This window comes from Nuphar pumila, chromosome 5 (genome assembly GCF_984573655.1).
Source record: "Nuphar pumila chromosome 5, dmNupPumi1.hap1.1, whole genome shotgun sequence".
In the NCBI taxonomy this organism is placed as follows: domain Eukaryota; kingdom Viridiplantae; phylum Streptophyta; class Magnoliopsida; order Nymphaeales; family Nymphaeaceae; genus Nuphar; species Nuphar pumila.
This window is the reverse complement of record NC_143253.1, coordinates 6,731,172-6,756,696: the sequence shown is the minus strand read 5'-3', so window position 1 is coordinate 6,756,696 and position 25,525 is coordinate 6,731,172. Positions and strand designations below refer to the sequence as shown.

Below are 25,525 nucleotides of genomic sequence, written 5' to 3'. Positions count from 1 at the left end.
TTTCTCTTTGGGTGGGTCTGATTAGACCCAGGTCTGAACCCAGTACCATCATCGCAAATCAGGTCTGGGTCTAATTGAGTCTGAACCAAATCCGACCCGTTGACAACATAGGGGGTAAACATTGAAAGGTGTTCGGTTCGATTACTGGATCTGCTCTCCCTCAAAGGTGAGGGGACATATTTGTCATTAAAAAAATTCCAATAACAGTCAGCAAACACTGTGAAGGGGTAAAACCGTCTGTTGAATAGGACTGGATTGGGTTTGGGGTATGCGTCAAATTGCATATTGAGAAGGGTAGAATAGTCATCTGGTGCGTGAAAATGAGAGCTCGTGGGGAGTTGGGGGTTGAGAAAAGGTACAAATCTTGCGGGAAAGTTTCAGATTTCCCGCATCGTCCTCCTCTTCACTGTCTCCCTCCCTCCCTTGAGAGAGAGAGAGAGAGAGAGTTGGATAGAAGTTCTCTCTCTCTCTCTCTTATAAGGGGGAGCATTGAGAAGAAACGTTACGTTTATAGGGTTTTTCCTCGATTCCCAGTTTTCGTTTTCCGCTGCTGCGCTGTGACGAAGAGAGGAGGCTTTAAAAACGGTCTATTTAGGGGTAGAACACGACCTGGGTGCTTGTTCTTGCTCATTTTGTTCGTCGGTGGAGGAGGGTTCTTCTTTGCCTGCTTTACACTGCAATCGAATCGAAGTTATAGGGCTTTCTGCGCCGTTTCTGCTTCCAAGCGTTTTGCGGGACGAATTGGGGAGGACGCCGGCGTGATAGGTGAGAGGTTTTCGCTGTTGAATTGGGGCGATGTCGACTACCACTTGTTTTTTATGGTTTATTCTGTATTTGTTCTTTGTGTTCGAAGAAACACAGCCATTTAAGTGTTTTTTTCCAGTTTGTTTTTATCTTTTTTGAGGAGAAAGAGTACACTTATTGATTCTATAATTCTAGAAAAAGAACTCACACACACAAAAGGAAAGTAAAAAAAAAGTTTTTTTTTTGTTTTTAATTTTTACAATTGGTTTGCAAAAAAACACTAGTTCTTTGTCTCTTGAAAACCAGGGTGTTATTGACAGAGGCTGATTTCTAATTCTTTTATGCTTACAAGAAAATTGGCTTTATATCATATTTGAGTTTGTTTTAAAGTTTAACGAGTGTGAGCAAGTCTGCAGAGCACTCAGTATTAGTTATCTCTGTTTCTACCTACCTTAGTTGAAAACTCAATTTGGATAATTCTGACATTTCAGGTACATAATCCATTTGGTTGGATGTTGAAGCTACTGAAGATCACAGTTGATTCAGATCTGTGGTAGTCGCCCAATCTTCAATTATTGATTGTTGGTAGTTGTTAAAATTGGAACATTGAAGAAATTAGGTGGGAATACTGCTTTCTCTTTGACTATTTCAAAGCAATATTCGAGAAAGAAGCCGGAAAAAATAGCTCGCTATTAGCACTCTGAAGGTGGGTACGTTTTCTGGGGTTGCTGAATCCTTTGCCAACTGCAAAAAGTTTCTCCCTGGTGATTTTGCTGCACAACATGTTAGGTTTCTGAGCATTATGCAGAAAAATGTTGATGAAGCCTATTGATATTAAAGTGAAACCTGTGATAATCACTCTCTAAATCCTAGTATTGAAGAAGAGAAACCAAAGTTTATCGTGTTCGATTGATATTGATGGCAAATCCAGTATCCATCTTCTTTGTCACTCTATTGCTCGGCTTGCTTATAGGTCAGGCTAGTTCTGATCCTGTTGAAGATAAGAATGCCTTGATTGATTTCATCAGAAATATGAATTATACCAGAGGCCTCAATTGGGACCCAAAATCCCAAGTGTGCAATAACTGGGTTGGTGTCATCTGCACTGCGGATCGTAGCCGGGTGATAGCCCTTCGTTTGCCGGGCACAGGATTGGCTGGTCCAATACCACCCAAAACTCTCAGCCGCCTGACCAAACTTCAGATCCTCAGTCTTAGATCCAACGGCATATCAGGTCCCTTTCCTAGCGATTTTTCGAATCTCACGAACTTGGTTTCACTCTACCTCCAGGGAAACAATTTTTCGGGACCCTTACCTTCTGATTTCTCTGCATGGAAAAAACTTGCCCTTTTGAATCTCTCGGACAACAATTTCAGCGGCAGCATACCGTCTTCTCTGTCAAATCTAACACAACTTACAGGTTTGAGCCTAGAGAACAACTCGCTTTCCGGAAACATTCCAGATCTGGGGCTGCCTAATCTACACTTCCTGAATTTAGCTAACAACCATCTGAATGGAACCATACCCAGATCTCTGCAGAGGTTTCCTAATTCATCATTTTCTGGAAATAATCTTGTTTATGAAAACTCTCCTTTCACACCAATCTCCTCCCCTAGTTCTGTACCATCCCACCCTCCTGCTTCAAATGTTCGAAGATCGAAAAAGTTTGGGACTTCTGCTATCCTGGCTGTTGCTGTTGCTGCTTGCGTGTTAGCATTTGTTGCATTTGCCATTCTTGTGCTGCTTTGCTTTAAGAGAAGAGATGGGAATGTTCCTACTGGGAAAAAGCAGAAGAATGACAAGAAAGTGGAGAAAGAGGGGAAAAGGGAGGAGGATTATCAGGAAGGGGAGAAAAATAAGCTGGTTTTCTTTGAGGGCACTTCTATGGGATTTGATTTGGAGGATCTGTTAAGGGCTTCAGCTGAGGTTTTAGGTAAAGGTACATTTGGGACAGCATATAAAGCTGTTCTAGAGGATGCAACTACAGTGGTCGTGAAGAGGTTGAAAGAGGTGTCTGTGGGGAAGAGGGATTTCGAACAGTTGGTGGAAGCAGTGGGGAGTATAAGACATGAGAATATTGTTCCATTGAGGGCCTACTACTACTCAAAAGATGAGAAGCTGTTGGTTTACGATTACTTCAGTCAGGGAAGCTTGGCAGCACTCTTACATGGTATGTTTCATCTATGCTGCTGCTTCGATCAATATTTGCATATGGCATTTTTTCTTCTTTTTTTTTCCTTACTCGTGTTAATGTGAGTTTATGAAGTTATTTAAAGGTTTTGAAGAAAAGAAAAAGGAAGAGATGAGGGGGAAAAAATGCTTTAAAACCTGTAGAATATATCCTTGCGCTTCGAGTGTGCCTTTTGTGATTGCCTTCTTTGCTTGCGGAACATTTTGCATTTATTTTATTTTAGTTGCTTAAAGTTGTGCCATTGAATTTGGAGTTTGTGCTTCCCCTCTGGCACACGGTGTGTCAGTAGGTTTCAAAGGTGGGCCACATAAGGCAGGGTGGTCATGGGCCCCACTCAGAATTTTTAGTCGCTTTGGTGAGGGTTCCTCATCATAAATAAATAAATAAATGTATTCATAAAGAAGAAACCAATCTGATGTCAAATTGCTTTCCGTTTTTGTTATTTTATCTGCTATCTTTGGCTAGGGGTGCGTTTGGCGCCCCCATATTGTGATTGAACTTCCATAGCAGTTCTGGGGATGACACAATTTAGAAGTTCATCTGCAGGATAAAGTTGTTTGAAAACTGTATCTTGAAAGGACTTTTAAGCATTAATAGTGTGTTTGGCGCATTAGTTAAGAAGGCCTTCTAAATCACTGTTTTTGTAGTAAAGGACCAACTTACCCTCGGCCTTCTAAAATGGGCACAATTTTGGGTTGGGTATAGGTTAAACCCACCCAGCCCAACCTGTACCCAACTCGAGGTGGATCAGGTTTGGTCATGGGTTGGGCCAACCTGAACCCAACTCAAGGTGGGCCTGGTCTGGGTCCATTTCACATCCATAAAATTGTGTCAATCTTATTCATATGTTAAAAAATATTAAAGTTATTAGCAAAACACATGACAAGAATATAAGAGCATACATGCATTGGTTACATAATTGAACCTTCTAAAAATAACCTATATGCCCTCTTTGTACACTTTCTTGTACCGCCAACTAAGATTTTACCATCCCTTGTTTTCCATAAAAAGTGAGAGCTATGAGGGAAAAACATGTGTTTCAGTGGATTTTTGAAAGCTATAGGCCTAAAGGCAAGCAACTATATCACTTCTCACTGAGACAATCCAGCCAAAAAAGCAACCCCAGTAGATGGAAGCCAGGATGACCTATAATTCTATAAATGAATTGTGCTACTGTGAACTTGTTGGCTTCTTCTGAACTTGTGATAACCCTGTGTCCTGGCCATTGCACCCTTTTCCCAACAGCAGCCCCATTGAAGATAACGAGAAAAAATGATAAGTAGGATCGATTACAGCAATTCAGATAATGGGAGAAAAATAACGAGTATGCACTATGAAGTAATAAGCAGACCATCAAATGGGATATAAAAAAAGCATCTTGATTTGCATGTGAAATATAAGAGTATTCGATTGGATGTTTGATGGTTGTAACAGAACAAAGTGGACAGCAAATCCAAATGAGAAATGTTGCAGAAATTTAAGCATATGAAGTTGATGCATGATTTGAGCATTTCTGCAATGATGGACAACGAAATGTAGATGTTAACATCACATACTATGCAGTAAGAACATATGCATGTACTATGATACAACATATACTATGACTGCAGTAAGAACATTCCAGTAGCAGTGAAGATATCACAAATAATACAACATATACAACATATACTATCTACTTTCACAATATCTAGCAGAAAATTTCCATAGAGATCAAAGAGAAAAAAGAAATATTATTGCTTCCCATAAATGAGAAGAACCTTCTTCAGTCCTAAAAGGAGACAGTGAGAGCCTAATCCTACTGTAACATACATGATCTTTATAAACTACATTAGAACTGAACATAATATGCAAGCTACTACAATAGCTAATGGTTTTTGTGTGAAAGAATAAATAGCTCATGAATTTATTAAATTAAACATATGTACTTCTTGCTAATTGTGGTTATAGATCACAAAAAGGAGAAACTCAAAGTCTATCTAGCCAGGAACAGAATCAATGTAACAATAAAAGTTGTACGCCCAAACTTTCTAGCATAATAATACACTTGGGAAAGAAGCCAAAGGCTTGTTGGAAAGATCAATTAATTTATGAAAAATAATCAGAAGAAAATTTGGAAGCAACCCCAGCTTGACTCTTTAAGTATATGCTAATAGAGCGGACAGGTATTGCATGCATAATCATATCGTCAATAGTTTCCCCTCCTCCTTTTTTCAGGCTAGGGAATGACATTAGTCAACATGCCTATGGTGAGTTAAAAACCTTTTTTTATAATTTTATAGCAGTTCATAATAAGATATGATATGAAAAGTGATCAACTAATACAAATGCAATCCTACAACTATAAATGCTTCAATGATGTAAGATGAGTATGAAGTAAATTCACTAATGAGAAGCATTGTACAAAAATAAAATACACATTGTCTACTATAAAAAGGACTATCGAAAATGACATAGACAAGGAAGGTTCTGACCAGCTTGTTTTGAAAGGTACGTCCATGCTTTTCAATCATTTTTCACACTATCTCAGTGGTTCTTTAACTGCTTCGACGTGTAAGCAAAGCGAGTTGATTGAACAAATTTTTTCTCTACATCTGAAACCCTAAAAAAACACAAATAATCTCAAATAAATGGAAAACCCTAAAATAACTCCATTCTCGTCCATTTTTTTTTTTGAGAAAAACATCAACCACAACCATGAATAGCACCAACAGTCAATATAGAGAGAAAGAGTACCTGAGCGCCTGCAGCAGCAGTCGATGATGAATCAATCGAGAGACTAAATCACAATTGAAGGGAGATGACCTAACGTTGTGTTTTTGTAATGATGGTATCATAATGATGGCCTAACGTAATCTCCTCCCCACACGTGAAGAACTGTTCCTTTCCATGGGAAGGAGTTTTTTTCTCCTTCCTAATTTGTTGGTTTGATAATTGGTTTTCAGATGGGAAGAAGCCCTAACAATGGGGCGCCAAATGCCTTCCCATCTGGAATATAATAGGACCCACGCCTGGAAGGGCTTCCAGGCCTTAAGAAGGGGCGCCAAACGTTCCCTAAGCTACTTGTCTAAGTACAAACAGTTTTGTAGTAAACTTCCCCTCAAATCATACAAAACTTTGGCTTGACAATAAAATTATGAAGTAAAAGTTAGGATGGTTGAAAAAGTGAAATATGGGATACTTGGTCCGTTGAGAAACAAGATATATCTTGCAATTCGGATATAAATTATGTATAGAAATGGTCTGTGTAAATTAAAGCTAATACCAACTTGTTAACTATAGGTTCTCAATGCACGTTATCCCATTTGCGTACGTATCACAACCAAAATGGCTGAAATTTCTTTATTTGTTTAATATCTTCACTGAAGTTGGACACGGTTTTGTCACTTGACTATTTTTGCAGCTATAGTTCAGTTTTCCGGTGGAACACTGAGATTTCTCATTTCACATTTTGGGTTTCCAGTCAATGGTTGGACAAGTGCTTATTTTACATGTGTAACCCTGCTTCTTCTCTTCTTGTGTGTTTTGATTTCCTTGCCTTTTAGAATTAACCATTCCTTTCAATCATATATATTGTGCTTCAAGTGACCCATTTGGGGAATACATGGACTCGCAAAGCCGACCCGTGTAGTTGGGATAAAGCTTGATGATGATGATGATTTCTAGGCAACAGTCGATTCCTAACTTTGTATTTTATTTTCCACTGTTTTCTATTTCTTATTTTTAATATTGTTCTGCATAAACATTAACTGCATGCTGCAAACAAATTTCAGGATGTTGGCTTATGTTCCATGACTCGGTGTACTCTGCTATCCCAATTAACCTTGGGAGTACATGCATTGTTTTGAAGGCATTGCACCTCTTTGAGGAAACTAGGCCTGCTAAGCGTATTGCTTACAGGGAAAAACATATCAGGAATTTCTTCTACTGGCACCTTAAATCCAATATCTTCACTAATATACGTTAGGATATGTCCCACCAACCAGAATCTGGTTCAGTAATAGACATGTTATGAACTTCACAATATAGTTGGAGCAGTTTCTTTGCAGTTTGAAATCCAGGGTGATTTTACTTTTTCTATGCTTTAGTAGGTACAGCTTGAACATTTCCATTGTTTTGTTTTCTCTCTCTGAAACTGAATACAGGGAAAAAGGATGGTGAAAGGGCTCCACTCGATTGGGAGTCGCGTGTTCGAATTGCTTTAGGAGTGGGCAGGGGCATTGCTTGCATTCATGCAGAGGGTGGTGGGAGGTTGGTTCATGCCAACATAAAATCCTCTAACGTCTTCATTAATTCAAATCGATATGGATGCATATCAGATTTTGGACTATCGACCCCAACGATTCCTGTAGCCCCACCACACAGACGGTCAGTTGGGTACCGGGCTCCAGAGATGATAGAGATGCGGAAGCCAATGCAAAAGTCAGATGTTTACAGCTTCGGAGTTCTGCTTTTCGAGCTCCTCACTGGGAAGTCTCCCATCCGCATTCCTGGTTCCAGCAACTCTGGGGGAAGTGAAATTCTGGACTTGGCTAGGTGGGTGCAGTCTGTGGTACGGGAAGAATGGACGGCTGAGGTATTCGACATTGAGCTGATGAGGTATCCCGGGATCGAAGAGGAGCTGGTGCAGATGCTGCAGATCGCCATGGCATGCGTTGCAAGAGTGCCAGAAAAGAGGCCCAAGATGGTCGAGGTAGTGAGAATGATCGAGGATGTCCGGCAGTTAGATGTCGGGAACCTGCCATCATCGGATTCACGAACGCCGGAGAATCTCCCGGGATCAACCTCATCTTAGTTGATGTTTTCTTCTGCATCTGCCATTTGGGTATACTACGGAAACATTGTTTCTGGGATAACTGAACCTGGGAAAAAATCTGAGAGTTTTCTAGTGCAGTTTGTAGCAATTGTTTTAATTTTGAGTCTTCTCCTGTGCAAATAATGCTGCTCGTTTTATCTACGGGCAGTGAGATTGCGGGGGATTTCTCTTTTTCTCTTATTTGTATCGTCTTTTTCTTTTCTGTAGGTTCGGTTTTCATTCTTCAATTGCTTTGCTTGATAGTCTCGTGTGTAAATTTCATTAATAAACTGAAATGGGGATTAACGTGTGCAATTTGCAAATGATAATTAACTTGATTAGTGGTCGTAGATTTACAAAGGCCGTCTTCTATGGGGTTTTGAGGTATTATGTTTGATTCATTTTTTTTATGCAGTAGCGGCTCCACTGCCGATGACCATCTATCTCAACATTTCTCAAGATAGACACCACACTCATCTTGAAAAACGCCTAGATGGGTGGCTGTCAATCAGGTCGCTGCATGCCTTGCCTTACGCACCTGATCACCCTCCATCTTGGGGATAGGGCCTGTCAGGTGTGAGGCCCACGACCTATGGAGGGCGATCAGGTGCCTAAAGGCACAAAAAATGTGCGGCACCTGATCCTGACTCGCTGCATGCCCGCCATGCAGTGTGACGCTGCATATAATGTGAATACGTTGTTTTTTCGTCCAGAAGGGCCTCAAAGAACTACCCATTTGCAATGGGTAGCGATATCTTCACTGACAGTTTAATCCCAAAACAGGCTACAGTTGGCAACTATCCAAAGAGGAACTTGTTGAACGTTAGGGCTCAAGGCTTGGATCTCAAATCAATGATGGATTACGGATCCACTTGGTATTTTTACTCAACCCCCTAAGTTGGGCTAAAGATCTGTGAATTTACCAACTGGAGCTCTGCGTGGTTGGTAGGAGCTGTCAGTGCAGTCTCCTTGCGGTGGGACGTTGCAGGTTCAAAATCCCAGTGGCACCTTAAATAATAACTGGTAGGGGTCTGCCTAACCCAGCTTGCCTTTAAAAAAAAAAAAGGATCTATGATTTGCAACAAAAAAATAAATCTCAAATAAGATTATAAGTTCAGTGCTTGAACTGCTTGGATTTGGTGCAGTCCCAACGCCAAATCCGATCCCTCTGTATTTGAGATCTTAGCGGTAAGCGAACAGTATTTGAAAGTATTCTCTTAATACTTTTGAAAACGTGAAACTGATTTGGATGGTTAGGATTAAAATTGCATATAACCAGCAATACGACGCGATCGGTTCAAATGGAGCTGGAAACTCCAGTCGATCTGATTCTTCTTCTTCTTCTTCTTCTGTTTATTTGTTTTTAAAATTTACTCTAGCTGATCATGAGCCTACCACATCTGGCGTTGTCCAGTAATGCAGATATGAAACACAGAATCCACTCGGTCTTATTTAGCTGTCTGGGTACCAGATTTGACTGCCTGGAGATAGTAACAGTATATGTGCCAAGTCGTTGCTGTAACTGTTCAAATCGGTTACACTCATCCCCAAAGCCATTCCTATCTTCATATCCCTCCTTTGGATGTCATTGATGCAATCATATATGTGATCTACATCATTCATATAGTGAAGATCGACATTTAAATCACCCAAATCCAACCATGGTTGACAAAACACAGAAGTTTGTGATTTAAAAATCATATATTTTTGTCAAAAAAATACAATCCAAGGGTTGATTCTTATTAAATCGACAATGCTGAATCCATGTATAAGGTTAGATTTGATCAAAACAACTTTCAATTATAAGATTTAAGAGGGATATGAAGATGGGGGGTAAGTGTAACCGAACTCATAACTGTTCCTGTTCATTTCCTGGTAAGTTCTCAAATCCCTACCTTTTCATAATTGATTTTTTCATTTTCTTATATTATTATTCAAGTAATAAGTATGGTATTTCAAACCTCAGTAAGGCTGCTGGTTTGGCCACCATGATTGCTGCAATGAGGCCTGATATTGATAATATTGACGAGTATGTTAGGAACACAACTGCAAGAGCATTTAGTGTTGTTGCATCAGCACTGGGAATCCCAGCGCTCCTCCCATTTCTGAAAGCTGTTTGTCAGAGTAAAAAGTCCTGGCAAGCTCGGCACACTGGAATTAAGATTGTGCAGCAGATTGCTGTTCTGATGGGATGTGCTGTTCTTCCACATCTTAGATTTTTGGTTGAAATCATAGAACATGGTCTCAATGATGAAAACCAGAAGGTGAGAACCATTACTGCTCTTTCACTTGCAGCTCTTGCTGAGGCAGCTGCACCACATGGAATTGAGAGTTTCGATTCTGTATTGAAACCTCTATGGAAAGGTATTCGCTACCATAGGGGCAAAGTTTTAGCCGCGTTTTTGAAGGCTATTGGATTTATCATTCCGCTTATGGATGCCATGTATGCAAGCTATTACACTAAGGAAGTGATGGCGATATTGATTCGTGAATTCCAATCACCAGATAAAGAAATGAAGAAGATAATGTTGAAAGTTGTCAAGCAGTGTGTCAATACTGAGGGAGTGGAAGTGGATTACATTCGGACAGAAATATTGCCAGAGTTCTTCCGCAATTTCTGCGTTAGAAGGATGGCTCTGGATCGGAGAAACTACAGGCAGCTGGTGGACACCACAGTGGAAATAGAAAACAAAGTTGGTGTTGCAGATACAGTGGGCAGGATTGTTGAAGACTTGAAAGATGAAAGTGAGCCATACAGGCGAATGGTGATGGAAACCATAGAGAAGGTAGTTGCTAACCTTGGTGCTTCAGATATTGATGCATGCTTGGAAGAACTTCTTATAGATGGTATACTGTATGCTTTCCAAGAACAAACAAGTGATGATGTTAATGTCATGCTTAATGGGTTTGGTGCTGTGGTGAATGCCCTTGGGCAGAAGGTCAAACCTTATCTGCCACAGATATGTGGTACCATCAAGTGGCGGATGAACAACAAGAGTGCAAAGGTCAGGCAGCAAGCTGCCGATCTTATTTCACGAATTGCTGCTGTTATGAAGCAGTGTCATGAAGAACAGCTGATGGGTCACTTGGGTGTTGTGCTTTATGAGTAGTTGGGAGAAGAATATCCTGAAGTTCTTGGATCGAAACTGGGTGCGCTTAAAGCAATTGTCAATGTGATTGGTATGACGAAGATGATACCCCTTATCAAGGACCTGCTCCCTCGATTAACACCCATTTTGAAGAACAGGCACAAGAAGGTGCAGGAAAATTGTATTGACCTTGTTGGTAGGATTGCTGATCGTGGAGCCGAGTTTGTGCCAGCAAGAGAATGGATGAGGATTTGTTTTGAGCTTCTTGAGATGTTGAAACCCCATAAGAAGGGGATCAGGAGGGCATCTGTCAACACATTTGGATACATTGCAAAGGCAATTGGGCTACAGGATGTGTTGGCAGCGCTTTTAAACAATCTAAAAGTTCAAGAGCGTCAGATTCGTGTTTGCACAACGGTTGCCATAGCTATAGTTGCAGAAACATGTTCTCCATTTACCGTTTTGCCTGCATTGATGAATGAGTACCGTATCCCAGAGCTTAATGTGCAGAATGGTGTTCTTAAGTCTGTCTTTTCTCTTTGAGTACATAGGGGAGATGGGCAAGGACTCCACTTTTGGAGGATGCGCTCATGGACAGGGATCTGGTCCACAGGCAGACTGCTGCTTCCGCTGTCAAGCATATGGGGTTGGGTGTGGCTGGTTTAGGTTGCGAAGATGTGCTTGTACATCTCTTGAACTATGTGTGGCCCAACATATTTGAGACATCACCTCATGTGATGAATGCTGTAATGGAGGCGATTGAAGGCATGCGAGTAGCCTTGGGTCCAGCAGTTGTTCTGAATTACTGTCTTCAAGGGCTATTCCATCCAGCAAGGAAGGTGCGGGAAGTGTACTGGCAGATCTACAACTCCTTGTACATTGGGTCTCAGGACAGTCTTGTAGCAGCTTATCCAATCCTGGAAGACGCGGGCAATAATGTTTTCAGCAGACCTGAGCTGATGATGTGGATTTAAGTGTCTATCATGATAGTAGTTCCATCCTGTGTGTATCAGGGATGGTAGTTTGCTGCCCTTGTTCATGTGGAGCAGGTACTGATAGTGATTGACATGTTTTAACATCTTGTTTTGTGGATGTTACTATTGTGTAATAGACATATATTGCAGCCAAGATGATACGTGCTTCAACTTCTGCATGTGCAAGGTGGGAAAAGTGATGTAGTTTGCTATCCTTGTTCCTGTGGAGAAGGTACTGATAGTGATTAACATGTTCTAACATCTTGTTTTGTAAATGTTACTATTGTGTAATAGAGATATATTGCATCCAGGATGATATGTGCTTCAACTTTTGCATGTGCAAGGTTGGAAAAGTGAACACCCATGGAGAGCTTGGTTGTTAAAAGAGTAGTATTACAAAATGGATTGCAACGCTTCCGGGGAGTAAGTTTCTGTTAGCTGAGTCCCTCATCTAATTATTAGTCATGCAACTTCTGTGGTTTGTATTTACTTCTTTTTTGTTTTTCTATATGTATTAGCAGCAGGATGCAATTGCTGCATGATTAGATCACCAGAAAGGGAGTGCTCTTTTAATTGTCCTTGATTATTGTTTTTGTTTGGAGAACATGGGGCTACCAACAGTCAATGGGTAACCGTTTTACTTGATCATGCAGGCTTGGATGGTGGCGATTTTAGTCGGACCAGGGGCCTCAGAGGCAGGCCGAGCCCAGTCCGTCCTGGGTAGGTAGCTGGTTTCCTATTGGTTATGGGCTCGATGTTCACCCATACTTGTGGAGCTGCAACTGTGTTTGGACCCTAGAGCCTTATTCAACACCTTGTTATTGGACAAGTATCCTAAAATAAAATAGTATATTTTGAATATGGTTCGATGACTTTTGGGGTCTAGATTCTTATCAATATTCTGTCAGATTTATATGTGGATTTAACTCAAATTTGATATGTTTGTACTTTACGTGCAAGAAGCTTATCTCAAGGCCATAGTGACAAACGTTTTTATCTGCAAAATCTCGTTTTTAAAAAACTTGCGAGAATTTGAATTTTTTTCTATAAATCTCACATTTTTTGGCAAAATCTCGGCAATAAAAAAATTAATTAAAAAATATATAAATTATTTTTTATAAGAAAATATTAATAAAAATACATGGGTTTTTCATGATAAATAGCGGTTTAAAATGTAAAATATTGTGTTTAAATCATGGTATTTATGTTTTTTTCATAAATCTTGCGATATTTTGAAAATCGCACGAGAAATTGCCGTTTTAAACTTTCTGTGATATTATCACAAGATTTTCGTAAATCTCGCGATATTTGTCACTATGCTCAAGGCACTGGTCTTAGATTTGAATTGGCTGAACGTGCACAATACTTATTTAACCAGGTGTTGAGCTGGGTTTTTTTTCATGAATGACTGGGAAACTAACCCTCAGCATGAGAGACCTAGTCATGCTGGACTTATGGCCGCCGAAGTGTAAACCCATGATGCACCCCTTGTCTCCGTAGAGTTGCGCGGCTTCAGCAAAGCAAGGGCTTATGGATCCCTTGCCCCCATTAAATGCAGGGGGGGGGGGGGGGTTATGGATTTTATTTTGAGAAAATGATAATATTGTACGACAAAAATGATGTCTTTTCCTGGAATGCCTCACAAATTTTGAAATCTCCCTTATTTTACAAATTTACAATTTTTTGCTTTAAAAGGTTCTTTTTACCTTTCTCACATGCAATTTTTTCTAGATATTCAAGTATGTGAATATGTGATTTTTCTCTCAAATATGTGATTTTTTTCTAAATATGCGATTTTTTTCTCAAATATGCAAATATATATTTTCTCAAATATGTGAATTTTTTCTCAAAAATGTAAATTTTTTCATAAATATTTGATTTTTCTTTCAAATATTTGATTTTTTTCCTAAACATGAGATTTTTCTTCAAATGTGCAAATTTCCTCATAAATCATACATGCTGATTTGTGTGGGTCATAGCATGTTTGTTCGAGAGAAGGATATTAGTACTATTTGCTTCTTGTTGATGATTATTTAAGATTTTCATGGCTTTTTCCTCTATTAACAAAATCAAATGCTTTCAAATGTTTTGAGAACTTCAAAACCATTATGGAAAAACCATTCGATTTTAAACCCCAAATATGCTGAATTTGTAAATACCTCCACCAATTTCCTGCATAATCATGGTATTATCAGGTGGATATCATGTCCTTATAGATAATAGTGTAGTCAAACTAAAACATAGACGTGATCCAAGTGGGTATGATTATGCTTTTGTATTCCTCGTCCAAACTCAAATCTGAAGTCTCTGTATGAGTTATTACTTAAAAGAATGCCAAGTTATGACTATTTAGAATTTTTGGAAGTACCTGTTATCTTTTATGGTACCCTACAACAAACACAACTTTTGCCAAAATCTAAGGCCTGCATTTGCATTTTTATTGGACATGGGTCACAATACAAAGGATATCTTTGATGTGACCCAGTCTCTCAAAAAGTATATATTTATTGACATGTAGCCTTTGATGAGTCGAGTTTTTTGTATGCTGGTACTCCTCACCCTGTCAACTTTGATGAAGTAACTGGCTTCAGAAATAAAGTCCTAGCTATTCTCCCAAATTGATCAAGGTCCTAACCTAACCAAACCATCTCAAGACTTTGTGATATCCATCCAGCTGAGCAATCCTTTTGCCCCACCAGAAGTAGTTGTACCCAATGAAGAGCCTAACCAAACCGAGCCAAATGAGACTAGCCATGCTTCTAATGAAGATGGTTCATTAACCGAATCAACCGAGTTTGATCCTAAACCTACTGAAACTGTGTTGCCTTCATATGGTGTAAACTTGATTGTTGACATGACTCCTGAACCTGAAATGAGTCAGCCTACAAGAATCTATCACAAGATAACTCATTCACAAGATGGCACTCTCAAACCAAAACTCTACCTAAGCACTAAATATCCTTATGATTTTGTTCTCATAGTTGAGTTGACCCGTGACCAAGAGCCTAAAACATTTTTTGAAGCCAGTAGGGACCAAAAGTGGCAAAGTGCCGAATGCTAAGTATGATGCACTTATGAGAAACAAAATGTGGGCCTTGGTTCCACCTCAATCTACCGAAAAAAAATCCAATGCGACTATGCCTTTGATTATAAATGTGCTAAATTTCACAAATATTTTACCTAAAAAACATGATTTTCAATTTATCACAAAAAAAATAAACTCTCACCAAGAGAACGCCAAGAACAAGATTGTGACTATGAAATGAGGGGTTTTTGCGCCAGCGGCTTAGGCATGGAGCACTCCACTAAGGCTCTGTTTTCAAACTGCCTGTCGAAGTCAATTAGAGATGCAAATACTGAATCTCCAGTCCATGATTTTGGCAAATCCAGATTGCAGTTTGGGAGCAGTGGGGATTCACCACTTCCACTTGTTTGCTTATTTGGAATGCTGTTATGAACCTGAGATTACAACTAGGAAATTATTGGGAAGGTTGTGGGCTCCTCACTATCTAAATGCAGAAAGAAAGAGAAGAGAATATGTGCGAGGGGTACAAGATTTTCTTGAACGGAGTTTACTCAAAAAGCACTTGCAAAGTGAAGCTTTAGGGCTTTGCTCGTTGGGATGAAAACCCGCTATTCCGTTATACATTAGAAGGAAAAAGAAACAAAGCTTTTCGACGAGTATAGTATTCATAGAGAGAGTAGAGAGAACAAACTACTCTTCCTCAAAGCCCGGGGCGGGCAGCATAAGGAAAGAAAGCTTCATGTTATTTTTCAGATAGCGGATTTTATCTTATTCCTTGACATGACAAACAAAAGAAAATGTGCAGAAACATAAAGGGATTCCGCCAATTTATCTATTCATTTCTCATCCTTTTTACCTTTCTCATTGTCTTATTGCTTAACGGAAAAGTAAGAAATTCAGTCGGTGTGGTGTGGTAGACAGCATGGAAGTTGGCAACTACCACTTCATTCAGGTGGTAGTTGAAATGAGGAGCTGGAGTAGGCAAATACCAGTCCAGTTCCCTCTTTTCCAATAACTGCATCCATCCCAAACAAGTTTGGTGTTGGGTATTCCCCAGTTCCACCCGGGAACTCTGACGGGCAATTTCTAAACAGAGCGTAAATGAAGTGGAACAGAGCACCCTTTGAACCCTTCACCCATTTCCAGAACCTCTGTAATGAGTACGATGAGCATGCAAGGCCCATGATCCGCATATGTTTAACCCATTAACACAGCACTGGGGTTGGTAAACTAGTCGAATGAGCCGAACAGAGGGTCTTAAAGCTTGACTTGTTTCTTGTGTCGAGCTGAGTGGAGTTTGAGTTCATGGCGCACCCAAGATTAAATGAGCTCAGCTCGAGCTGGCTCATCTACAAAAGAATAAATTATTCTAGAATTGAAAACAATAGACTTTGGACTCTAAACAGTTAAACCTACTCCAACTAGCTCATTTACAAGATAAATAGTTGATTCAAAGTTGTAAGCAATAGAATTTGAATTCTGAACTTATTGCTGGTAAGCCAAAGACTTCAACGTATACACTCTATGACATAAAATATATTTATTGTTAATTTCATGTTCGGCTTGCTAAACCTATCTGGCTATCTCACAAGTTCAAATGAGCTCTTTACAAGCTGAACCATGAGATGCTCATCTTGCTTTCCAGCCCTACAAACCACCACACAACAAAAAATATATTTAAAATAATAAGAAATGCACTTTTTTGGTGTTCGAATGATTTGTTTTTTACAATTTCCGGACAATCAATGGATACGTTTCCATTTCTACATGGGCAGGAAAGATAGTTTACAAGCTCTGGATAACTTCAGATTAGCAGGTCCAGAGAAAGAATTACGTGTACAAAAGAGTTGAAACGAATACGGGTACCTGCAGTTAGTTCCAGGAGAGGAGCCCTGCTACCAACTTCCTGCAAACTTCACTTCCTCACAAATTTAGTTTTAACACCTCCTGCAGAGAGAGAGAGAGAGAGAGAGAGATTAAAAACTTGTAAACTAATTCATAGATAGGAAAAAAGAAAAGAATGGCAGAAATATCGACGGACCATCAACTTCCTCAAATTGAACTTCCTTGATATTTTCAGAGGAAGCACGATATTCAAACCTGCAAAGGTTACAATAATGAGCCTCAGAACTCGGGAATTTATACAAGAGATTTGGGTGGATCCATACATTCATGGATCTACCAAAACCCAGAGATACAAACTTTCCAGGAAATGACAAATAAACAAGTTTTGTCAATACAAGCACATTCCATATTTTTCAAACTCACCTGATGCACAAGATAAAAGAGATCAGTGATTAAAATTCTCAGCTAATCAGTTTCTACAGTATTAGTGACCATTCTAGCAATTGCAGAATTGGTTACCAGGTAAATATGCCCTTGTACTAATTACCTTTTGCAAAATGCAAGCGCTTCAAATATCTCACAGCTTTTGGCAGAAAAATAGAAAACGGAAAGGTGGAAATTTTCCAGTCTAGACACTTTTGGAAGGTCATATTAGAGAAGCGGCTCAAATTTGGAGTTTGCAGAGACAATTCAACTCCCTTTTTTGAAATAAAAGGTTCTCAATGTATTGAAAAAGGATAACCAAAAGCATTGGGAAGGGATCAATGATCCCATCTTCTAAAATCCTTCTATTCACTAATCGGAATAAAAGGAAATGGAGAAGGTGATGCAAGCTTACATGTGGGGACTAAAAGCACTTGGTGGGTGTTGGAAAACAGTAATCAGTATTTATGCCCATATCCAAAGAGATGGAATGCATTATGCAAAATTGAAACATCCAAACAAAAACCTTTGTTGGTTGGGCAGGCATCACCTTGTTTATGGATCTTCCTGAGGCTTCTTTTGAACTTGTGAACATTGCTCTAATTGTAGTTGCTCCTGAGGATGTTGACTTAACACCTCTCTACCTTGTGTTTCTTAACGAAATTCCTTTTACTAGTCTTTAAAACATTAAAAAGCCAAAGTCATTATAGATGGCATGTTGGCCCTTATGTCGCAGTTGCACAGATACCTCACATGGCCTAGGTATTTGTCTTACCATGAAATGAAAGCAACACCAGCAAAGGAGACAGCATGACATTAGTGACATGGTTTAATTTATTAAACACATTGAACAATGTCAATCAACTCTATGCCGAGTCCCTGTGACATAGCTAACTATTGATTTCTTTGTTTTGTTTGTAATTTGCTCTTGCAATGCCTTTTTTGTTGTATCGCTTCTTAAATATGAGCTTTGACTTGGTAGTTTATTCTTGCATCTTTTGGATTTCAGAGTCATAAATTCTGCATATAATCTAGTATCACCATCATCATCATCATCATCAAGCCTTACTCCAACTAAATGAGGTCAGCTTCACAAGCTCTTTTCTCCATTCATTATTACTTACATCTACAGCTTCAGTCACCCTGCAATATCTCTTATCTCTTACTATGGCCCCTCTCCAAGAGATCTTCCTTAGCTTATCCACCCTACATATGGGGTCAAAAGGCTAAAACAAGTGATTCAGTTTTAGCCCTTGTCAAATAGATTTCTGAACCTTGTTTGCGCTCATGCAACATCAAGGTACTGTAAAAGAAAAACTGCAAATCCAATCCATTTTATTGTACTCAATTAGGTTACCATGTTGGTTAAAAAAAATCACATTTGACCAACAGTTATTATACATTTAGTAACTTATATAACTATTGAATGTGTGCACATGTCATTCTCAGAAATTGCCACATCTATACCGGATACCCATGCTACAAGTTTTGTCAGTTTGTTCATGTTTCAGTTTGGTTAAATATCTTACATCATTTACATCTACAGTCCAGAAACTCCAAGAGAGACCTGATTTGCTGAAAAGATCAAACCATTCAACTCCAGTCATTGTGCCACTCCGTGGAAGCTACACAAGATGACCACTAAGCCAGTTGGCTTGGTCAATTCATAAGTCTACTTAGAAAACCTTCGTCACCACATCCTCGAATCATCAAATAAGATCCCATTTAGCCCTGTCATTAGTCTCCACGCACGTAATGGGTTCAGAATGAGACTTTAATCTTAAGAACAAAATAGACAGATGGAGATGGAACTAGTCTTAGGTTTTTAACTTCGCATTAGAAAGTCACTGTTGTTGGATTTGAATATCAATTTCATTTTTCAATAATCTGCCTGGCACATCCCATTAGGCATCAGAGAAACAACATGTCGTATGGCCAACACAATGGCAGGCCTCAGAGAAGCGGTTCAGCACAATATATTGCCATTAATTCAGCAGCATGAGGCATGAAGAAATTTAGTATATAGCACCATATATTGACATTAATTCAGCAGCATAAAGCATGAACTAGTTTAGTATATAGTATACATATACACATATTAATAATTTTGCACATTTTACAAGAGAATATCAAAAGCCATAACGATAGCCTGCAGATATCCATGGAAAATAAATAGCTTCTAGTTCAGATATTCAGTCAGCAGAGTGGAAGCAGATTACAAAAGTCAAGAGTAAAGATGAACTAAAAGGAAACTTTTTAATATTTTTGTCATTGTTCTGTTCTACGATTCCTATGTTCATGATATCTGTGAATATAGAAGAAATTCACCTTTCTAAAAAGGTGTTAGGCTTTAACTTGATTTTATACTGCCATCTCTTTCATTGCATAGGTCGTGGATTTGAACCCCTGCAACTATCTTGACTTTGAAAAGCAAACAGCAAAAATGTTCATGAGGTAAGAAAAAAATAGCCAAATATTTTTCATCTAATTACACAAATATCAACCATTCTAAAATGGACAATATATGGTTCTCAAAGAATAGACTTCAATTGAATGAATTTGATCCAGTTGTCCCTTACCCCACTCTCATACTTCAGGATGCAATACAGGCTGACTTATCATTGCCACATACAGGAAGCGTTGCTTATGGACTTCCTGTAATTTCTCGCTTTTTGATAAGTTTGCCCTTGCCCCAAAGGAAAAAACTATGGCAATTAGGTTCCTTTGTGTAAAGTTGTGACCAATATCAGTCATGATATTATTGGCAAGGGTCTTTCTCGAGAATTTTTTTAGTAACTGGTTTTCTCAGGCAAATCTTGGGGATTTAAATAACATAACTTAAAAAAATTAAAAACAATTGAATTTCGCATTATGATATTTTCATTTGAGTTTGTATATTTTTCATGTTTTCAAGCTTTTATCTTAAAAAATTAAAAGAAAATGATAAATTCATATTATCCCTCAATATTTGGTGACTACAATTTGAAGTGAACTCCTCTGACCTGTCTAAACACAACAAAGAACTTGGATGGTTACTGTATTTTCTATACATACATATACACATTCTTACCTACATATATTCACAGAAAATGTATGTATGTATGTATGTATGTATGTATGTATGTATGTATGTATGTATGTATGTATGTATGTATGTATGTATGTATGTATGTATGTATGTATGTGTGTATGTATGTATGTATGTATGTATGTATGTATGTATGTATGTATGTATGTATGTATGTATGTATGCACAGGAAATATAATAAGTTAATAATATCTAAGTTCTTCAAAGAAGTTGGGCAGGAGCTTCACTTTAAAGAACTTAGTTCATCTACTTGTGACTGTGTATACACACCAACATACCACACATGTATGTATATGTACGTATGTATGTATTTATCAAATTATTGCTATGTTGAATACTTGCAAAGCATAAAATCACAAGTTCTCAAACAAAAAGGATTGATCCCAAAAGATGCTCCAGTGAAGTCAAATACAGTAGTTGGATCAAAGTTCCAAAATGGTACCATAGTTGAGTGTAAAATGTTTCAGAAAATAAACTATAGGCATTTTTTTCTCATTAGAGAAGAAATTGCCGTTGTCATCCATCTGAAGTTTTCCTAGTATGGAACCTTTTTCATTAGAGCCTAAAAAGAAGGTAGAAGGGAACCAGTTTACCACCTAACTTAGCTTTTCAAGGATCCGTCATTAGGTTTTGATCAAGAAACTTGTAATGAATTTCAATTCCAAGAGGAATACGAAAACACACTCTGCACTAGGCAAGAATGTATAAGTTCACTACAATCTATTCACTAAGCTCAATGATAATATTTAATTGACTTATTCTGATAAACCAAAAGCATATATAGTTAATTTCAATCTTTCCTACATAAGGAAGAATCTGATGATATGCTTTACTTGTTGCCACGGTTGTCCCTTATTTAATCCGATACTTGTTAGACAAAACTCCTGGAAGGGAGAACACTCACAAATAATCATTCTCACTAAGCAACAATTATCACAGTATCACTTCTTCCAGTGAGGAGCTACAGACACTAGACTTGATTTCAAATTTTCAATGAACTGCTAAGAGCATCATTCAGGTATGCCAAAAAGTCATGCTAATGTCCTAAATTACATGGACATTGACCCTTACGACAAGCCCCCAGAAATTCCTTCTTTCTATCATGTAAATGAAGACAATTATACACAAACCATTTTAAATATTTACACTAAGGGGAAAGCATAATATTTTGTCACAAAAATGACTTGCAAAGAAGAATGACACATCTAATCATGCAGTACACCCATACATGCATGTATAGATGCATGTATCTATGTATCATGTACATGTATAAATGTATGTACACACATATAGGTCATGCACACACGCACACGTGTACACACAGTGTAGTTTAGGTCTGCAATCTAGCAATCAGTTGATGCATTTAGCATTGAAGGTTTCATAATTATTAACATCCACAGAAATTTATACTGTAAATGTACAAAAGCAAATGAAATATGTACCTGTTGGAGAAGATAAGCTCAACTTCGGAATTAGATCTGTTCTTGGTAGCCTCCATTATCGCTGCGACAATTTCATTTTTCCGTGTGCTGGCCATCAAACAATCGTACTCACTAGGTATGATAATTGCAAAGAAATTATCACTAAGTTCACTCAGACAGAGACCACCAACAGCAGAAATTGCTATACGCCTTTTAAGTAGGGCAGCCTCTAGGTCCACTATATAAATAGAAATTTCAGTAATTAAAAGTCCCCTCCGCTTCATTTTCCCAGATCCGGTGAATTTCAAGATGCTTTCTGCAAAAAGAACTCTACCGTCACCTGCAAATGGGGAAACGAATTGAACATGAAAAATAAATCTAAATGCATGTCAATATAAGTGAACCAGATGCATAACATGAACAAGTAAGGAACTAAGGATCGTTAGCACACACAATCACCAGGTGCTTTACTCTATATATGTATGGTTAGTTTTGCAGGTCTGCTTATAAGGTCAAAGTCGGTTCAATACAAACTAACAAGAAAAATAGAAGCCAAACCTTATAACAAAAAGCAGTAACAGGATTTACAAAAATCAAGCATAAACCAGAAAACAAAATCTAAGCAGATAATACCGCAAATTTTAAAATATATGAATTGATGAACCTATATGGCTATTAAAAAACATAGAGACCATTCAGAATACCTTGGTTTTCCATCTAAAATGTCTATAGAAAACTAAGCACGGCAAAAATGAAAGTCATCATAATAAAGTTTATGACATAACATCAGGTTTTCACTACAAAGTTAGCAAATATGAGCAGTCTCCTTGTCTATACATGCCATAAAAACAAACATATCCCAACAGATTTCATGATGTAAGGCAAATCCAAATTTTTTTATAAAATACCTCACTTTAATAAGAGTAACACTGACTTTAGGAAACACTTACAAAACAAACTACCGGGAAGTCTAAATTAATAATAATAAACAGGAAAAAAAACTGCATAATAAATTAATAATTAGACTCAAACTATGTTAAAAAAAAGAAGAGAAACTTGAAGCACCAAAATAACTGGCACTGTCCTCTCAAAATTGCTCTTCCGACCGTTACATGAAACAGAGAAATCACCAAAGGCAAAACTTTTGACCACAACATCGAACACAAACTGCAAAAAATGAATTTTTCAAAGATTCACCGCAATCTCCTGCAAAAAGTTACATGAATCAGTGAACAAAGCCCCCAAACTTACCAAGAAACATGGATTATCTTCCTCAGTATCTTGTTTTGCTAAAATATTTACCAGTTCCAGTAAAACTAACTGTAGAAAAATAGTATCACAATCAAACTATGAACAAAAGGCAAAATCCTTAAGAAAATGATAACTTAGCGGTTAATAACCCACAAATTTCTCAAAATCTTGAACTAAGTTACATTACCATAAAAACATAGCGCTGATTTTCCTGCTGTTTTTTTGTTTTACTACATTGTATAATAATCTATCAATACAGCTCTATAAATAATCGTAATGGAATCATGAATACAACACCAATCTGAAGCCAGGAACCAGAATTACATCACAAAATCAACAAAATCATCGTCATGGGATATCATCGAATTGACTGCAGACGGCATAAATCATTTTAACAAAGGATCACGACAGCTTTAAATCAATACACAACAAAACTAGATAAAACCCCTATAAGATCATAAAAAATAACCGTAGATTTAACTCGCAATACAAGCGATCTGTGTTTCTTAATAGGAATACAGAAAAAACTAGCCTAAGACAAATGGATCACACAAATAAACACTAAATGTGCATGAAAAAATAAAATTTCAGAAGAGAAGCAGCGAAAAAACAGGCAAATTTCGACGATTCCGCACTCAGATTATTCAGAAAACCTAAAAAAAGTAGGAAATTCCCCCAAAAACCACCTTGCTTCTCAAGGATCTTCATCAAGAATGGATCGGAAGGGATGCTGAGGTAATCCCCTTGGTACTCCCTGTGCAGCGAGGGCCTTAGCCGGGTTTTGACCTCCACGAAGGGCTCCTGCCCTTCCGAAACGTTCAACGACGGCAATCGCGCTCCCCCGCTCACCGGGGTCTCAGATTTCTCACTGTCTTCCTCTCCTTTGCCGGAGGGCTGGATCTGCACCCGCCGGAGGGGTTTCCTCATCCGCTCCATCATCTTTTCATCCCTCTCTCTGTCTCTTCCTTCTCTTTCCTCCTTTCCCTCTTTTTACCGCGCGGAGAGTGAAAACGAGCCGAGGAACCGCTTGAAGAATTTCTGAAACACGCCTAGCTTACCCATGATTTACAAAAAATTGGTCCAGAACTTTTTTATATTTGAATGCACAGTCTATCACAAGATCTCATAATATGTCACAACTCACAAAGATACGTAATACGAGGACATGTAACGCAAGTTCGACTGTAAGGTATAACATTTTTCGAAAAAAATAAAACATGAGGACAACGATTTTTTTTTTTTTTTAATCAATAAAAAACTTTTCGATATTTTAATAGTAAAAAGTGTATTTTTATTGAAAAATATTAACTGGGTTAAAATATTAAAATAATGTTCATATATGTCGGTGTCTCTCGGTCAGTGTGTCTGAGCATGTCACTCTTGTCACCTGGGATACGCACAAAATAGCGTGTCCCTGTGAGATATGCGAAGTCCTTAGTTACAAGGACAAACTCAGTCCTAAATTCACCGTTTAAAACTAAAAAAAAATTACTAAAATGCTCTCACTCAATGTCACAAATCTTTTTCTTGAAAAAATCTTGGGAAGATGGAAAAGTTTTATCCAAATAACTAACCGTTTCAATAACATGTCGATTAATTTACTTGTTGGTCAAAGCGAATTCATATGCGTTCCACTGTAAAAACAAATATAAATCATAAAAAAAGGTATATTTATTGAGTTAATATCGTGATAAAAGCTTGGTGTTTTCAAAATAGGAGATATTCAAAAATAACTTCTTTAAAATTATGATGCTTTCAAACTAGGCAATATTTGAAAATAACATCTTTTCTTTTGAAAAATCAAGCAGCTTCATGGTTTTCAAAATATCATGATACTTTAGAAAGTGAATCTCATTTGAAAGAACCTCAAAAGCAATCAAACATAAAACATTTTTGGCACGTAACCCCAAAAACATACCCTATATGTTACTATTGTATCTGTCAATTTGAGTTTCTGCTTTTATTCTTACCCTATTTTACCCATATAGAACCTAAAAAATAAAATTCTTAATTGACAAGGATTGCTGCCAGTTGCACAAAATCAATAGATATTTGAAAGACATTTTGTAAAAAGGATTTGAGAAGACAAGGTTGAGTCTTTTTAACATTTTACACATGGAAGCATATATAGCTGTTTTTTTTTTTTTAAAGAGCAATATTGGTTGGATATGATCCCATCAAAACATGAGCTAGATCAAGTAAGGTCAGGGTTTGGTAACAAACGAAGCCTTATTGAAGATTAACCATTTGGGGGTCTGTTAGGCTGTTAGCATTGGAAGCTGAGAAAGGTAGTGAAATTTCATACCAAACCCAAATTCGACATTTTTTGGGGATAGTTCAAGGGAAAACCCTTCCATCACCAGCCCCAAGGGGGGTTGGCTTAGTGGGCTGCGGCCTTGGCTGCTGGACAGACAGTCAAGGTTTGATTCTCGTGGGCGTCACCTATCTGTGCATGCATAGCATGGACAGACAGTCAAGGTCTTAGCCTCGAAGTTTTATGCTGCCAGCATGACAACCATAAGTATGGCAGTATGAGCCAGTGCGACCAGGTCTTCATGCTGCATGGGTGCGGTTTCTTCGGGTTATAAATAAATAAACCTCCACCACCGACTGCATATTGGCTGACCTCCAATTAGCAAAACCCTTGAGGTCCCCCCTGCCTACCCACCAGAGTACACCCTC

The 25,525-nt window shown here is 38.2% G+C and overlaps 3 protein-coding genes across 4 annotated transcripts; 2 read left to right on the top strand and 1 right to left on the bottom strand.

The window, feature by feature from the left end:
- Positions 1 to 379: 379 nt before the first annotated feature.
- On the top strand, positions 380 to 8,053 carry LOC149836616 (putative inactive receptor kinase At4g23740). The gene is made up of 3 exons (XM_090005485.1): positions 380 to 765; positions 1,236 to 2,914; positions 7,078 to 8,053. Exons 2-3 carry the CDS (start codon positions 1,663 to 1,665, stop codon positions 7,725 to 7,727), a joined length of 1,902 nt encoding a protein of 633 aa, XP_089861611.1. The 5' UTR covers positions 380 to 765; positions 1,236 to 1,662; the 3' UTR covers positions 7,728 to 8,053.
- Positions 8,023 to 11,790, top strand: LOC149836615 (uncharacterized). Its single transcript, XM_090006956.1, is given in 5 exon segments — positions 8,023 to 8,111; positions 8,441 to 8,602; positions 9,667 to 11,340; positions 11,342 to 11,383; positions 11,385 to 11,790. Coding segments are annotated over 5 exon segments (2,373 nt in total).
- Positions 11,791 to 16,488: 4,698 nt separating this feature from the next.
- LOC149836614 (myosin heavy chain-like protein) lies at positions 16,489 to 23,821 on the bottom strand. Of its 2 annotated transcripts, XM_090005483.1 has the most exons (4): positions 23,530 to 23,821; positions 21,614 to 21,932; positions 16,857 to 16,915; positions 16,489 to 16,762 (listed from the first exon to the last, which is right to left on the bottom strand). In XM_090005483.1, exons 1-4 carry the CDS (start codon positions 23,780 to 23,782, stop codon positions 16,731 to 16,733), a joined length of 663 nt encoding a protein of 220 aa, XP_089861609.1. In that variant the 5' UTR covers positions 23,783 to 23,821; the 3' UTR covers positions 16,489 to 16,730. The 2 variants fall into 2 exon arrangements, with proteins under 2 accessions (XP_089861609.1, XP_089861610.1); XM_090005484.1 differs by lacking the exon at positions 16,857 to 16,915 and having other exon boundaries at positions 23,530 to 23,808.
- Positions 23,822 to 25,525: the final 1,704 nt, after the last annotated feature.